This window comes from Suricata suricatta, chromosome 4 (assembly GCF_006229205.1).
Source record: "Suricata suricatta isolate VVHF042 chromosome 4, meerkat_22Aug2017_6uvM2_HiC, whole genome shotgun sequence".
NCBI classification, from domain to species: Eukaryota; Metazoa; Chordata; class Mammalia; order Carnivora; family Herpestidae; genus Suricata; species Suricata suricatta.
The window spans coordinates 116810844-116828419 of NC_043703.1; the positions used below are offsets into that span (position 1 = coordinate 116810844).

Genomic DNA, 17576 nt, shown 5'->3' on the forward strand with positions numbered 1-17576 from the left:
AAGCCCTGGTGCTTTGTACTGGGGGAAAAAGTATTCAGAAAACAAACTCTGGTACGAGGTTTGCTCATCATTTCTAGGCCATTTCAGTAGAAAGAGCTAAGCTGTATGTGTAAGTTTTTTATTTTTGTTCTTGATTAGTGATTAAATACATCGTGAGTTCACGTTGACACTTAGAATTCAAACTCAAGACTAAGGGTTTTTATTTCACAGCCCAGTTTTGTTTTTCTAAGCAGTTTGTATAGCTAGAGACTTTGAAATCTGTGTGTGTGTCCACAGCAGATATTAAATGCTTAGGAGTCCCAGTGTACAGAAAGGTGAAATAGTTTGATGATTGAGAACACGTGGACACTGAAACTAGACTTAAGGTCTAATCCTGGCCCTGCCACTTCCTGCTGAGTCCTTGGGTAAGTGACTCTACTGCTCTGTGACTCAGTTTTCTTATCTGCAAAATGGAGATAATGGTAAAAGTACATATATGTTGTAGGAGAGTTATGAAGATAAACTGAATTGATGTCTGGAAAGCACTTAGTGCTTGTAGGGAAGTACCACATAGAGGGTGTTTTCTCTCATACCATATGTACTGACTGAAATCTTGTACAAGCATTAGTACAGCAAAGGCAAAGACTATGCAGACATAAACATGTTTACGCTCATACATATATATCATATACATACAGATGTATGGAAGACGAAGTCATTTAGAGTTTCCTCAGATCTGGGAACCATATTTTGTTAAGCAGGGGAACCAAATGAATCCTGTCATCAGTCTATCACGGAACATGAATTTGAACTGAAAATAATATTGGCCTCCCTGAGTCAATAAATGGTAAGATGGATGGAGGACTGTGATCTCCCCTGAGGACTCTTGATTGTCCTCTACCATCTGGCAATATTTATATTCAAAGTAGCCCATCAGAAAAGCATTTGATCAAAGACTCGATCTGTAAATGCAAGCCTGCTTAAAAGTGGACTTCTGAGGCCAGGAGAATGGAACATTTAAAACAAGGTGTGTGTTGCATGTGCGCTCCTTCGTGTGCCAGCATGCCTGTGCATTGCGGTGCCAAGGTCAGGGCAGCCAGCATTTTGGCTGGTGACGTTCTGGTAAGAAATCTTTACGCTCTCATTTGCAGTCTGAGAGCTGCAGGCGATTCACATGTACAAGTTGACTTGGGGCAGTTTTTGTTTGTTTCTTGAAAATTTTATAAAATTTCTAGACAGCTCTCTAAATAACCTTTAGTTGTAGAAGAGTAGGGTTTTTTTTTTTCTTAATTTATTTTTGAGAGACAGAGAGAGGCAGTGCAAGCAGGGAAGGGTCAGAGAGAGAGGGAGACACAGAATCTGAAATACGCTCCAGGCTCTGACACAGGGCTCAAGCTCACGAACTGTGAGATCATGACCTGGGCCAAAGCCGGACACTTAACCGACTGAGCCACCCAGGCGCCCCAGAAGAGTAGGTTTTGAAACAAGGATTAAGAGATAGTGATAAAGTTGAGATTGGTCCATTCCCCCCTACCTCATTGCTTTAAAAATAATAGCCAACTGTAGAATCTTCAGAAACTGATCCAAGGGAGGAATTCCTGTCAAGACCAGGAATACTTGTGTTTTTCCTCAGCAGCTGGTTTATTTTTATATTAAGGACATTGTAAATTATGTAACAGATTGCATTTCCATCTTTGTTATCTGCTGGTAAGCTTAGAGCCAGATTTGTGTACCCCTATTGGGAGGAATGTAATTTTTCATTTTTGGCTCATAGGGACCTATTCAGGTTCACTCCTGAGCCCTTTTGACATAACCCTGAGAGTCTTCGTTAGCTTCCTGATTTCTCATATGATGAAATTTTCTAGGTTGTCTCTCAAAAAGACACACAAGAAAGACCCTACTGCTTGCATTCTTCATACCAACATCATGTCCATCTTTCCCCCCTCTTACTCTGATTTCATCACCTGTTTTTATCTTAATAAACATCTTTGTTTGCTTGTTTTCTTGTGGAACAAGGAGAGGAATGAATGATCGGTGAACATCACCAGGCTGGGGCTCTAATTTGTGAATGGTGCAGGCTATCTCCCTCTCCCTCTCTCTATGCGGGACCACTCTACCTCCAAAGTAAGGAAAGGGAAACGAGCTGAAATCAAGATGTTGGTGCTTTTAGCTTCTCTGGTAAAGATTTGGAAAAAGGAGGGGAGGTCAAATGCAAATCCTAAAATATTATCCCAACTTATTTATGGGTTCCACAGATGGGAACTCAGGCCCCCATTGACATACGTACTCGTGGTCAGTTGTCCAAACCCATATCTAAAAATGGTGTGCTGCACAGAGCCCCACGTCCTCTAACTGGGAAGGGGATTCTCTGCCACCTAGAAGTTCGCTAAATGTTTATTCTAAAACAGAATCAACAATATACTAGCAAATCCTCTGAGTTTAGGGGAACTAGTCTCTTCACAGTATGATAAAGGTAATACCCCAAAGAAGTACAACTCTAGATCAGTGGTTCTCAAACTTGAGCATGCTATAGAGTCTCCTGGAAGGCTCGTGACCATACAGACCCCTGGCCCTACCCCAGAATTCCTGACCCAGCAGGACTGGGATAAGACTTGAGAGTCTGTATTCCTCCCACATTCCCAAGTGATGCTGGTCTCACCCTTTGAGAATCACTTGCTAAGATGATCAGCTTATCCTTCAAGATAAGGTTTCAGCCTATTCTTTTAGACATAGCTTAGGGTCTACGACTTCATATGTATTCGGGAATGAACATTATCTAGATGTTCTAGAATACCATCTTAAGATCTTAATGCTAGGCCAGAGAGTAAGACATTTAAGAAAAAAGAACTAAATCCAGAGCTGATTGGTTGTCTTTAAGCACAGAGAAAGTTCTGGTTTAAAGAAAAACAAAAAACAGATATAGCTGATCAGACAGTACTTGGCCCTTTAATTTGCTCTTGAATATGAAGTCCAGTGCAGGAAGTGTCTCTGACGGTGGGATGGTAGGGAAGGTACTGGCCAGAAAGCTCACATCAGTGTCCTCAGCTCACCCTCCTGAGGGGAACACGATATCTGTTTGGTGTCCGTTTTGGTGAGAGCTGTGTGGACACCTCAGGCTGTTCTTCCCACAGCGACCCCAGGACACACCAAGTACCCAGGCTTTGCACTTGGGAGCCACTTCCTGATAAATGTTTGTGAAATTGAAAGTTTTCCAGGAACCAAACAAAAGCAGCACTATCTGGTCTTTTCCTCTTGAGCCAGGCCACACTATATAAACTCCCCGGAGTCCTGTCTCCAAACACATTCTATAAGGGACTAACATAGCCTTGGAATTTTAATGTGCTAATTATCAGAGAAACACTGCTCACATCTTCAGTGTGCTCCGTTTTACTCAAGAGCTCAGTGAACCCAAGGAAATCGTACATTAATATTTCAAAAAATGTGTTTTCTTTTCCAATTACCAAAATAAAACCTGTCTCTAAAAGTCTTTTTAAAAATTTAGAATAAAGTTCTCCAGCAACTATCCAGAAGAAACCTTTTTTAAAAAGTTTAACATTTACTCTTCAGTTTTCTCTAAGCATTTATAGATGCACATATGTATATAGAGAAATTTTAAACCAAATGCTTCCCCCTTCCCACTTAATTTCTTCCATATTGGTACACAGAATCCTGTCAAATCCTTTTTGATGGCTACATGGTTTTCCAACATATGGCAATTTAGTATATTTATTATAGTTTATTTAGCCAATTCTGTACTAGATATTTCACTTGTTTCTAATTTTTCAGTTGTTGGTGCAACAATGAACACCTTGTGCCTAAGTCTCGGTGTATCTGTACAGTTGTTTCAGAGGTGTGGAAATTCCTGGAAGTGGAGTGAATGAGATAAAGAACACCATGTCTCCCTTGCTACCCACAAGTAGAGCATCCCTTTGAAAACCTTCCTAAGGAGCTCCAGTGGCGCAATCGGTTAGCCCGCGGTACTTATATGAAAACCTTCCTAAACTGAAAATGGCAATAAAGCAAAGAAGCAGTTACCATTAATTTATATGGAAAAATGTTTGAGTGTTCTTGGACCCTCCAAAATAATCTCTTTTAGGCTTTTCTGATACCTTAAGATGCATCTTGCTAACAGCTGTGCAAAATAGGATAAAGCACAGATGCTCACAGACAGTTCAGATCTCTGGCGGCTGGACGCTGAGATGCTGAGTGCAGTTCCTGGGCCAGGAGCTTGGTGGCGCCACTCTCACTGCACTGCCTGGGGTGTGCACTGCCTCTGTAATGGCTTATTGCCAAATGAACACTGAACGCTATTTTTGCTCTTTGCCTCTTTTCGTAAAAGCAAAAATTCTCTTTGGATTTCTTCCGGTTGCCAAAAAAACAGGTACTGATGTAGGCCTTTCATAAAAGCAAAGTAGTGTAACATGAGCCTCTGAAAAGTGAGGGATACCTGTATGTGTTACCATCTGTGTATGTAGAGAATATGTTAATCGTAGTATGTATGATAAGATACCTTTCTATTAAGGTAGCATATTAAAAATAAAGGCCATGACCAGACTGGATTCATTACAGAAATATAAGGATAGTTTGATTTAGATACTCTGATAAAAAGCACATCTGTATTAACTGATCAAAGGGAAAAAAATAACATTCAGTCATCTGTGTCCCTTGTTACTAAAAAGTGCTTTTGATAAAAAGAATCAACTCTTGATTAAAAATCCTTAGAACAGGAGACCGTTAGTAGATGCCTTCAAACCAAGTCAGTCTCTGTCTGTTTCCCAAAGTCAGCTAGCTTCCTTCTCACTGATGAATAGTTGGCAACATTGGACAGTCGAGTCAGGAAAGAGGCAAAGATGCCCACCAGCACTTCGGAAGCCGTGGCTGGTACAGCGAGGCCAGAGACTGAAATAGGAGCATGAAAAGTGGACAGGAGGAGGTGACAAATGACCCTGTTCGCAGATGATATGATTTTGTGCCTGAAGCTAAAGAGCTATTAAAAATAAGATGATTCAGTAAGATATCTGGCTATTTATGTTGTTAAGGATTAATATTTAGCAAGCTTTTCCCTCATGCAGGAACTTCAAAGCACTTTAAATAGTGCCCCCTATGGATTATCTCATTTGTTCTCCTTCCAAGCCTGGGAAGTATGGGCCCTTTTTATCTTCATGTTAGATTAGGACACCGAGGCCTCGAGAACTTCAGTCATTTGACTATAGTGCTGTAGCCAGAAAGTGGCTGGGCCAGCACTCAAGCCACGGCTGCCTGTGGCACCATCGTTGTGTGTGGCCTCGGGCAGGTCAGTTCAGCTCTGGGGTCACAGACTGGTCACTTCTGAATTAGACAGTCTTGGAACCTGCGCGTGCGGTGGGGCAGGGCAGGAGTGTGTGTTTACTGCCAGGGCAGTCTTGGAGCCTGCTGGTGCTCGGTAGGGTCACGTCCCCGGCCTCAGCTCTCTGTCCACATCACGTTCAGATGTCAGCTGGCGATTGTTGAAAGAAAACAATAAGAATCCCCTGTTGATTTTCTTCTGTTTACTGACCATATAAATAACAGGGTGACTCCACTAACAAGGCTGGATACAAATGCCCATGTTTAGCCTTTGGTTTGAGCACCCTCCCTGGAGACCCAGAGATAATAATCAGGGACACTGTGCTCGATGACCGCCTCTACCCTGAGACAGAGCTGGTCAAAGATGGACCGGAGGCCCTGTGGACCTGTGCGTGGCCGCTGGGTCTCCAGAGGCTCTGAGCACAGAACACACGTTTAAACCCTGCTTCTCTGTTGACCCCACAGTAACTAACCCCACACTGAGGCTTGCCTTCTTACCATAAGCCGCTCTCCTCTGGGGCTTCACGGTGCTGACGGTGGCTTCTGTCTCCCTCACCAGGTATGGAGAGAAGGGGAAAGCCATCCGGATCGAGAAGGTCATCTACACTGGGAAGGAGGGGAAGAGCTCGCGCGGCTGCCCCATCGCAAAGTGGGTGAGTGTCAACCCTCGGCCAGGGCTGCTGCCTCACCTCCCTCACCGCAGGCCAGGCCAGGGGTGTGTGTGTGGAAACAGACATGTTTACTGTTCAGGGAAATGGTGGGAGCTTGCGTCTGTGCTGGGTTAAGGTCATTTTCCCCCAGCCTGAGCTGGCCTCATCTCATCTAAACACCAGCCCCTGGGACCCAAGGCTGGCCTCTGAAATGCTCTAGTCATTATACTTGGTTCATACTCTCCCTGTGGATCGGCGACGTGGTTGAGGGGAGGCTTAAAGATGTCCTCTTACTCAAGGCTGAGCCCCACAATGCACCGTTTGACTCCTCTGCCCGTCCGTGTGCTGGTGGCATTACTATCTCCAGTCCAGAAGAACTAGGCCTCCAGGCAGGTCGGGGACAATCTTGTATCTGCTTTACTTCTGAGCCACTGTTCCCTCTAAGGCAGCCTGAGTGTCCCAGCAGGGGGAACGGCAGTGACTGCAACCCTCATTTCACCCCCACCCAGTTTTCTGACCTTGCTCTTCTGGTCCTCGAGGAGACCTTTAGCATCACTGCAGAAGCTTGAGAGCAGCAGCAAGGTCGTCAGGTAGCTGTGAGCCCAGCACTGTGCTGGGGGCTCGGTATGGGGATTTGCCTCGAAAATGAAAGGCTCTGTCCTGATGCTCAAGCTGCTCATGATGTAAGAGATACATGAAATAAAATCACAGACCTCAGTGATCACATTCCAACTGTGAGATGCAGACTCAGTGCAGTAGAGTTCAGGGTCAAGGGATATGAATGGTGGGAGGAACATGAAATGTGCTGATGAGGGACGCTTGGGTGGCTCATTTGGTTAAGCGTTGGACTTTGGCTCAGGTCATGATATCATGGTTCACGAGTTTGAGCCCTGCATCAGGCTCTGTGCTGACAGCTCAGAGCCTGGAGCCTGCTTCAGATTCTGTGTCTCCCTCTCTCTCTGCCCCTTCCCTCTCTCAAAAATAAATAAACATTAAAAAAAATTTTTAAATAAATGGGCTGACAAGAGAGTAGAAGCATATCTGGCAGGGAGAGTCATGTGAGCAAAGATAAGAGGCTGTGTGAATATACAGCTCACTGAGTGAGGGAAGGGGAGAAGATGACCTTTGTCAGCCTGTGTCCATCTGTGCAAATGGCTGTTTTCAGTTCATATAAGCCGTGCCTTTGCACCTTTGTTTTTAATGAATATGAAAGGTGTCTGTACCTGAACTGACATCTTTTTTTTTTTAGCAATGTTCAGTCAGTATTGCAGAATTATATATAATAAAATAATCTGGAGCTACAGAGAGCCTTCACAGGTATGAAGAAATATAGTCCCCACCCTCCTGAAAGAGAGGTGTTACAGTGGGAGGTAGGCTATCCCTGTCTGCGGCTGGTCAGGGTGCAGTATTATCCCTCAGAGAACCCGTAGTTGTTGGAGAATTCCAAAGTCTTGGATGGGAAGCTGAAGATCCTCACACAGGTGGAGCCTAGGGACTTTTCCATCTTGAGAAACAGTTGGATCAAGGGTAGAAAGCAGCTGGCTGTGTAGGTGGTGTCGAAGAAGAGAGTGCGCATTTCCAGCCCCCAAGCTCTGGGGAGTCTCTGCTGGGGCTTAGGAAGGAGGTACCCTGGTGAGGCGGTGAGCTCAGTTCCTAGGGGCAGGGAGAGGGGAGCAGAACGATGAAGGGGGAGGAACTTGGTCTGCACACATTGGTCCTCCAGGGCCTGAGGGCAGATGCCCAGAGCAGAGCACACGTGGCATCTGATGTTTTGTCCAAAGTTTGAAATAGCTCATGGGTATCACCAAACCCTGGTGGGTGATGCCAGCTTTGAAAGAAAAGCCCAGATAGAAGGAAATGCATAGGGACCATGTTCCCAGAGGTGGGGAAATTTCTGTATCTGACGAGGGAGTCAGAAAGCAGATTGGTGGTTCCCATGGGCCAGGGGCCGGAGAGAAGGAAGAGTGAGTGGTAAGTGGGTCCAGGGTTTCTGTTTGGGAAGATAGGACACTGTGCAGGTGGACAGAGTTCTGGGGATGGTTGCAGAACAGGGTGAATGTACTTCTGCCTCTGAGCCATATGTTTAACTGCAGTGGTAAATTTTATGTCACGTGTGTTTTACCATGATTTTGAAAATTGAATTAGGTGCTCACATCTTTAAAAGGAGAGATTTCACATAAAAATTTAGATTTCTGTTTTCTTCTTGTTAAAATTGGAAGAGGTAGCTGCACTGGGCTGGAATCCCCACCAGGCAGTGGTTGATGGAGAGGAGGCCTGGCTTACCCATTTTGAAGGGGCCAGTGCTTTTGCACTTGGCTGTGGTCCACACCACCCCCAGTTGTCCATCTGGCCCACTTTCCTTATTTATCCTGCCTGCCTGGCTGCCTCTTTGGACAGCTCCTGCACTGACGTACTCATGACCAAGGGTGTCTTCAGCCCAGGCGTCTCCTGACCTCCAGACCCAGGTGTCAGGGTCTTACTAGAAATAGCCACTCGGGTATTCCCAAGTACCTCTGCCCTGGCGTGTTCCCAGTTAACTCATCAGCAAACAACCCACAACCCACCCACTGTCCTGTGCCACAAAAGTGGAAGTCCATTTAAGACTTTGCCCTGCCCCTCAGCCCCTAGAGTCAGATGGTCCCGAAGTCACCTTTCTCCTCAGTGGGTCTGGATGCATTCCTTTTCCTGTTTCATTCCCCACTGCCCTACTTAACCACTTTTGTTTGTGTTGTTTGTTAGTGGTCTCCCTGTCACTCTCCCCTCCACCCTGCCAACCACCTGCTCCCTTCTAGAGCAGGAAGCTATTTATGAAAGCTGCTTGTGTGGACTACTTGGTGGAATCCTCGCCTTGAGTGCTTGTCCCCTGCAAGCCCTTCCCAGTCTGCCCTCATCCCTCCCCTCTTCACAGGCCCTCATCTTAGCAGGTCACAGAATTAGTTGGGGCTCTTAGGGGAGATCAGCCACCTTGTCCCCCAGCTCCCGGGCCCTTTGCCGTGCCATATATTTTTGGACAGAGTTCTGGGTGTGCGAATTGGGTGAGAACTTGGCTGAGCAGCAGTGCAGAGCCCAAGGCCCTTGCTTTTTGTTTTCTTTAAGAGCCTTATTGAGGTATAATTCAAACACGCTACAGTGTATCCATTCAAAGTATATAGTTCACTGGTTTGGGGTATATTATTAATTCTTAAAAATTGTGTTAAAATATACATAACATAAAATTGGCCATTTTAACCATTTTTAAGTGTAGAGTTCAGTGGCATCAACTACATTCACTCTCTTTTTTTTTTTTGGTTTTTTTTTTTTAATCTTAGAGTGAGAGAGGGTCAGAGGGAGAGAGAGAGAGAGAGAGAGAGAGAGAGAGAGAGGGAGAGGGAGGATCATAAGTAGGCTTCATGCTGTCAGCACAGAGCCCCTTGCAGGGCTTGATCCCACGACCCTGGGTTCACGACCTGAGCTAAAATCAAGATTTGGACACTCCACCGACTGAGCCAGCCAGGCGCCCCAACATTCACATTGTTTTGCAACTATCACCACACTCTGTATTTTCAAAACTTTTTCATCATCCCATAGAGAAACTCTGTACCTGTCAAATAATAATTCCCCCTTCTTTCTTCCCCAACCCTGGCAGCCACTGTTCTACTTTCTGTCTCTATGAACTTGACTCTTCTACTCTATGAACTTGACTCTTCTAGGTACTCTCTATAAGTGGAATCATACAGTATGTATCTTTAGTGTCTGGCTTCTTGCACTTAACATGTTCTCTAGGTGCATCCATGTTGTCTCATGAGTCAGATTTTCCTTCCTTATTAAGGTTGATGACTATTCCATTGTTTGGAGAAGCCATATCTTGTATCCATGCATCCATTGATGGACACTTGGGTTGTTCTCTCTGTGTGGCTGTTGTGAACAGTGCTGCTCTGAACATGAGTGTGCAAACACCTGTCCCAGTCCCTGCTCTCAGTCACCTTGCATATATTCCTAGGAATGGCATTGCCTGGTCATATGGTAATTACACATTTAGCTTTTCGAGAAACTACTCAAAATTGTTTTCCACAGCCCTAAGGCCCTTGTTTTTTCATTAAAGTCAGATAGGTATGCAGCATTTTCTCTGCAAATATTTTAAGACTACATAAAAAATCTCTGAATATATTTTGGCTTACCAATTTATCTGTGTGTTTTTAGTCCTAAGTCTGTGTAATTCATAAATAATAACATATTTTGTAGTAAATATTTTTTACTTTGCTCTTAAAAATAACTTGTGTTTATTATTCCCATATATTAACGGTCTCTTAGCCTGTGTGGTTGCCGTTACCAGGTTGTGATATCCCGTGGACACTGCCCTAAAGACCTGCATCTCCAGGTCTGGTCGGCAGGGGAGGGGGTGGTATACGGTGTCCCGTGCAGAGAAGCGTGGGAGCATGGCTCCCACAGTTAGCAGTGCCTTCCCCACCCCGCACCCCTGCAGGTGATCCGCAGGCACACGCTGGAGGAGAAGCTCCTGTGCCTGGTGCGGCACCGGGCAGGCCACCACTGCCAGAACGCGGTGATCGTCATCCTCATCCTGGCCTGGGAGGGCATCCCCCGCAGCCTCGGAGACACCCTCTACCAAGAGCTCACCGACACCCTCCGGAAGTATGGGAACCCCACCAGCCGGAGATGTGGCCTCAATGATGAGTACGTGGGTGGGATCCCCACGTGCAAGGGTGGGGGTGGCTGGGCCAGGAGTCCATCCACGGGCCCTTGGGGAGCAGATGCAAGGGGAGAGAGACCCTGGGCCCCCCCCCCCCCGAGGGGGGCACTGGTCCCTCCCAGGGCCCTGTCTCTCCTGCAGTCAGGACTGTGATGAAAGAAGTTCTCCCACTATCCTGACCTGGGTTCTTCTGGTCCCAGCAGGAGAAGGGTCTCTTGACTTGGCTCAGCTTTGCTGTTGAACCTCAGATAGACTCTGAGGCTCTAATGGTGGGACAGCTGTGAGTGCCCACATGTCTAAGACATCAGTGATAATCATAAAACCTGCCCCTCTTGGGTCTTTTTCCACTTTATATTTTATTTTTTAATTTTTTTTTAACATTTATTTATTTTTGAGGGACAAAACAAGACAGGGCATGAGTAGGGGAGGGTCAGAGAGAGAGGGAGACACAGAATCCAAAGCAGGCTCCAGCCCCGAGCTGTCAGCACAAAGCCCAATGTGGGGCTTAAACTTACAGACTGCGAGATCATGACCTGAAGTCAGATGCTTAACTGACTGAGCCACCCAGGTGCCCCTTCCCACTTTTTAAACTAAAGTGTTTTTTTTTAATGTTTATTTTTGAGAGAGAGAGCATGCATGCATGTGTGGGGGAGGGGTAGGAAGAAGGAGACAGACTCGGATGCAGGCTCCAGGTTCTGAGCTGTCAGCACAGAGCCCGACACGGGCTCGAACCCACGGACCGCAAGATCATGACCTGAGCCCAAGTTGGATGCTTCACTGACTGAACTACCCAGCCCCCCACCCCCACTTTTTAAGTTAGTTTTACCTAGGAATACAGTTTGAAGAGGTTTCTTTTTAAGTTTTTATTTAAATTCCAGTTAGATAACCTACAGTGTAGTATTCGTTTCAGGTGTCCAAGTCTGAAGAGTTTTGACAAATGTTTATAGTCACGCAGCCACCATGAAGATCTATAACCATTCCATCATCCTCTCTAGTCTCTCCCCACCCCCCCACCTCCCCACCCCGCCCTGTGCTGCTTTGTAAGCAGGTTCCCTTCTGCCCTTGGTAACTGCCACTCTTGCTTCTTGTCCCTATCAGTTTGCCTTTGCAAAAATGATGTATAGACGGAACCATATGGGGTGTAGCCTCCTGAGTCTGGCTTCTTTTTCCCTGAGCATAGTGTTTCTGGGCTTCGTCTGTGGAAGTGTGTAGCTCATTCTTTCTTATTGCTGAGGAGTCTGCCACTGCTGGATGCCTCACAGGTCATTTATCCACTCCCCAGCTGAGGGGCATCTGGAGCATTTCCAGATTTGATTCGTTGTTGATTATAATGTCAGTGTTTGTTTATTTAAAGGCCTCATTCACACCTAGGCCTGAAGGAAGCAGGTGTGTTCAAACCCTGTAGTCTATGTCTCTTCCCTGATTGTGTCGTCTGTGTTGGAACCTATCATGATATTAGTGTTAAGGCAAAATGTAAACCTTACGGGGGTTTTGTCTAGATTCTTCCCACTTGCCTCAAACAACCCGTGAGTTTCTCCCAGCAACAGATTCTACAGATTTTCTTTTTTTTTTTAATGTTTATAATTGAGAGAGACAGAGTGTGAGTGGGGGAGGGGCAGAGAGAGAATGAGACACAGAATCTGAAGCAGGGTCCAGGTTCTGAGCTGTCGGCAGAGAGCCCGACGTGGAGCTTGAACTCACACACCGTGAGGTCATGACCTGAGCTGAAGTCAGACACTTAACCAGCTGAGCCACCCGGGTGTCCTCCCTTCCAATAGGAGATTCTTAGACCTTTAGGCTCAGGGGTAAGAGCAGAAAGGGCTGCTCAGAGTTGATGCTGACTCTCTACACAAGGAAATTTGGGAAAGGAGTTAAAGGCGGGAAGAGATGTGGTCCCAATCACTGGGAGGCCATGAGTGCCAGGCCTCAGCAGAACCTCCCCCTGATGTAGGAGGGCGATTTCAGAACAAAAAATGTGTCTGTATGCCTAATGTGTGACGTGTGTTGCAGCCGGACCTGCGCTTGCCAAGGCAAAGACCCCAACACCTGCGGTGCCTCCTTCTCCTTTGGTTGCTCCTGGAGCATGTACTTCAACGGCTGCAAATACGCCCGGAGCAAGACGCCTCGCAAGTTCCGCCTCGCAGGGGACAACCCGAAGGAGGTGAGCAGAGCTCCGGCTCGTCCCACCCCACCTCCTGTCTCTGGTAGTGCGGTGGCGGGTGGGTTAGCACACCCCGACTCACATGCGCAGATCATGCACCTGGCTTTATTTTTTAACTGACCTTATCTTGCCGTGAAGTAAGGTATGTGGGGTGTGGTATGGAGGGGTGTGATGAGTGAAAAATGAAACCTGACCAATTAGGGGCATGTCAGACTCTCCCAGCTTAACAGTCTCATTAAGGTAAATGGTCAAATTCCTCACCAGAATTTGACCTTTTTCAAGGGTCATTTCTCTTCATTCTTTCTAAGAGGTATTTGCAGGGGTGGGAGGAATAGTAGGAAGAGGAGCCTCCAGGCCCTCAGCTGATTTCTGGGGCCAATGCTGGGCTTCCCGAAGGGACCCTCATCCCGCCTGGCAGCCAGGCACATGTCTCTGTGTGGTTATCCATGGGTGCAGGCCCTTGCTGGGAGCCAGGCCTGTCTTTTAGGTTCCGGACCAGTGTCCACAACAGCCTCCTGTCTGCAGCCTCCTGGTCAGGTCAGGCTGCCTTCTGCCCTGCCCCTTCCCCTCTGCTGCCGTGCTTGTGAAGGCCGTCCCTGGAGGTGGTGTCCACACGGAGTTCCTAATGTAGAGAAGGTGCAGGCCTGTCTGGGCTCCTGCCATCTCCCCTACACCTTAGCCCCTCCCCACTACCTAAGCTCCTATGAGGAAGGGTACTGGGTCCCTTTGTGGGGATCTAGGCAACATCTTGATGCCCAATTCTACCTTCCACATCTCCCTGAGCTCCTGTACAAGAAGGGTTTCTTCCTTTTCCATGGGTGTGGGGACTCCCCCAGGGCACATGTTTTTCTGCTCTGTATGTAATAAACTTCTATGCTTGGAGCACCCAGTTCTGCTTTTCAGAAGTAAAAGGAAGCATTTTTAAATGCAGAACCATTTTGTCCCTCAAAGTGTGGCTTTTAGACTATTGCACAAGCTAGGCTGATAGTCCGATTTGATACTGGACTTTTCTCTTTGGTGGTGTCCGCCCTCCCCTGGAAGCAAGCAAATGCAGATGTTTCAATGAAGAGAGGAGCCCCAGGGCTACGGGAACAAGGAATGACCAGGAGTGAAAAGACATTGCTTTACTTTCTCACACGTACTTCCCCTGTTCCATCAGCTGCCATTTCACTGCACTTACTTAGTGTGAGGACTCTGGCCAGCACCTCACAGTATGCATCTCCATTAACCTCACCGCACCCCAGGATCTAGGCCCTGTTGCTACTCACCTTCCAGATAAGGCAGATGGCTTGCCCAGGGCCATGTGGCAGTAATGGTGAAGCCAGGCCTGGGTTTTCCCAGAGCTCACAAACCTCAACCCTGTGCTGTGCTGGCCTTGGGCCCACTGTGTTGGTGGCAGCCTCTGGACTGCAGCCAGAGATAGCAGCTGGTGGTGGCTGGCAGCTCTGGCCACCCAACTAGACAGACCGCTGAGCCATTGGTCTTGCTCTTCCATCTCTACTGCTGTAAACTTGGTTCTTTTCCTCTTCCTTCATCCTCCTCTTTGTCACTGCCAACTCTTCATGCCTGTCTATGCTCAAGGCCTTGTAGGAACACACACACACACACACACACACACACAGCTCCCACCAGCCCTACTTGCCACCCTCAGAGGGCGAGGGAGAGGCTGTGGATACCTGAAACCCTTGGCCAAATGTAGCTGGGGTGCCGCTGCTGTGCCTGGGGCGACATTATCCAGTGGAACTTCTTCTGTGAAGATGGAAATGTTCTTTGCAAAAAACATGCATACAGCACAGGAGCTTCATGTAACCACAAACACTTGAAATGTGGCTAGTAAAACAAGGACTGGATTTTTAATTTTTTTAAGATGTTTATTATGAGAGAGAGTGTGAGTGGAGGGAAAGGCAGAGAGGGGGTGGGGAGAGAGTCCCAAGCAGGCTCCATGCTATCAGCACAGAGCCCTACACAGGGGCTCAATCTCACAAAGGGTCAGACCTGAGCCAAATGAAGAGTCAGACATTTAACCAAGTGAGCCACCCAGGGGCCCCAATTTTATTTCATTTTAATTAAATTTAATATATATTTCAGTAGCAGCACAGGGCTCATGACTAACACACAATAGCACAGGTCTAGAGAAGAGCGTCCCTGGATCATGACAGGCTCTGGGCCTGGCTGGCTATGGAATTCCTGGCCTAGATTTTGACCGCCCCTCTGGCTTCATTTACCTGACTGTAACACCAGAAGAAAAAGCCACGCCCGTTGCTCCTGCTTTTCCCCACCTACTGCATCACACCTCTGACTTAGGGTATTGAGCCCTCAAAACCAATAGCCGGTTTTATGTGTTCTGAGCGGCACTGAGCTGGAGCCTGGAAAAGCAGTCGCTTAGCAGTCAGGATGGCTGGACCTGCAGGCCATGGCTTTTTCTGAGCTTCTGTGTCTCCAACATTAAAACAGACATGGTAGGGGCACCTGGGTGGCTCAGTTGGCTGGGCATCCAACTTCAGCTCAGGTTATAATCTTGTGGTTCGTGGGTTCGAGCCCCGCATCAGGCTCTGTGCTGACAGCTCGGAGCCTGGACCCTGCTTCGGATTCTGTGTGTGTGTGTGTGTGTGTGTGTGTGTGTGTGTGTGTGTGTGTGTCTTTCTCCACCTCTCCTCAACTCTCTCTCTCTCAAAAATAAATCCATACATTAAAAAAAAAAAACAAAACCAGACATGTTACCCTATGCCTCCCAGACAGAACCTGTAAAAATACCTGATGGCACTTCCCACCTTCCCAGCAACCCAGCAATGGTTCTAGAATGGAGGTTAACTTCCAGTGTGTAGAGTGTGCCAGATGGGGCTGCTCTGGATATGTGTGACTGCTCTTCTCTCCACAGGAAGAAGTGCTCCGGAAGAGTTTCCAGGACCTGGCTACCGAAGTCGCTCCCCTGTACAAGAGGCTGGCCCCCCAGGCCTATCAGAACCAGGTACTAGGGCTTGAGCTTCTCTCTGTCCCTGTGTCGTCTGTATCTCTGTCTGTGCTCCCTGAAGTCAGGAAATGGGAGAGTGGGCATCTTTGCGCTCCTCATGGGAAGAGCTCAGCTAGAGATAGAGCAGTGGTGTAGGTCTTTGATGAGATCCTTTCTTTATACCGAGCCAACTGCATCTCTCCCCTATCCCTTACTCTCATGCCTTCTCCCCATAGTAATCTGTTACCTCCCCTGGTCTGGCTTCTCCTGGGGAGGCTCAGGTTTCTCTCTTCTGTCCCCCATGCGTCTCCCAGATGAGGCGAGGGGGTCTTGAGGTTACCCAGAAGGAAATAGTTTCTACGGAGGCTTCAGCCAGAAAGCCTATCTCTTGCAGGCCCTGGGCAAGGCTCAGTGGTCCTTAACCTCCCTCCCTCGGAGACCCAGCCCCATGTCCCCAGCACAGAATCTAGGCCACTGACCTCAGGTCACACAAGCAGTTCTCTTTGGCTGTCCACACAGGTGACCAATGAGGAAATCGCGATCGACTGCCGCCTGGGGCTGAAGGAAGGGCGGCCCTTCTCGGGGGTCACAGCCTGCATGGACTTCTGTGCCCACGCCCACAAGGACCAGCATAACCTCTACAATGGGTGCACAGTGGTAAGGAACCCTGGACCTGTCCAGAGCCCCCTGTGGGATGGTCCTGGGAGGGGGACTGCTTGATGCGGACAGGTGGGCCCAGAGGAGGGAGGTGGCCTGCCAGACTGGCGGCCCCTGCCACTCCTCTGAGAAATGCACGGACTGGAATGCTTGGACAAGGCCAGTCTCGTCTCCGCATCTTAGGTGGATGCTGTGGAATGCAGGCTGCTGGGCACCTAGAGTCCCTGAGTTAACCTAAAGACTATTCCAGGCCTCTGTGAACACTTGGATTTAAATCCAGACCACCTCTGGATTCATCCATTGAGCAAACGTTTATTGTGCCCCAGGTGCTGTTCTAGAGTTGGGGAATGAAATGGACCAAGCCCTGCTCAAGTATGCAATACAGTTAATGTCTGGTAGTGTTGAAGGCCGTGAGGAAGAGATAAGGGGTAGAGTGATAGTAGATGCTGTTTGGGGTGCCATGGGCAGAGAGGCCTCTCTGAGGAGGGGTCCCTGAGCTGAGACATGAATGAAGCAAGAGAGTAAGGGAACTGAGTGTCGGGGGTGGAGTGCTCCGGGCAGAGGGACCAGGTCACAGTGAGCCCAGAAGGTGGGCAGGGCTGTGGGTTGTGCTCCAGGTGTGATGGGAAGCTGGGAGTGGTAGGATCTCCTTGATAACGCTAGAAGTGTTCTCTTGCTCCTGCAGATGGAAAAGAAGTATGTGGAGATGGGGTGAGTGGGAGAGAATCAGAGGAGAAAGCCAGTTATGAGGCTGGGACAGTGTCTGAGCTGGAGGTGACAGGGCTTGAGCAGGAGTGAGGGTAGGGAGGGGGGTGATTGGATGGACTTTGGGTGATTTTGAAGATCCAGCCAGCCAAGGGAGGTTGCTGATGGACAGATGCAGGATGTGAGAGGGAAGGACTAGAGAGCCACCCAGGGCTTTCTGCTTGAGCACCTAGGCAGGTGTCGGTGTGATACGCTGAGATGTAGAATCACCAGAGAAGGACAGTTTGGGGGTGAAAATGAAGAGTTCTGTTTTGAGATTTCCGCCAGATATCCGGGTGGACATGTGGAGCAGGCAGGGGAGCAGGCTGCCTGGAGAACACGTAGTTCATGGTTTCAGCCACAGGGCTAGATGCCGTCACCAGCAGAGTGAGTGCTGATGAGAAGAGGGGAGGTTTGGGCTTG

General features: G+C 48.0%; 1 protein-coding gene across 3 annotated transcripts in view; it reads left to right on the forward strand.

Annotated features, from left to right (window-relative positions):
- The window catches only part of TET3 (tet methylcytosine dioxygenase 3), a 102917-nt gene that overhangs the window by 73224 nt on the left and 12117 nt on the right, over nt 1–17576 (forward strand). For all 3 annotated transcript variants that reach the window (XM_029937617.1, XM_029937618.1, XM_029937619.1), the window contains 5 exons: nt 5864–5957; nt 10417–10625; nt 12652–12802; nt 15681–15770; nt 16272–16409. In XM_029937617.1, the coding sequence (XP_029793477.1) occupies nt 5864–5957; nt 10417–10625; nt 12652–12802; nt 15681–15770; nt 16272–16409 (682 nt within the window). The remainder of the gene's footprint in view (nt 1–5863; nt 5958–10416; nt 10626–12651; nt 12803–15680; nt 15771–16271; nt 16410–17576) is intronic.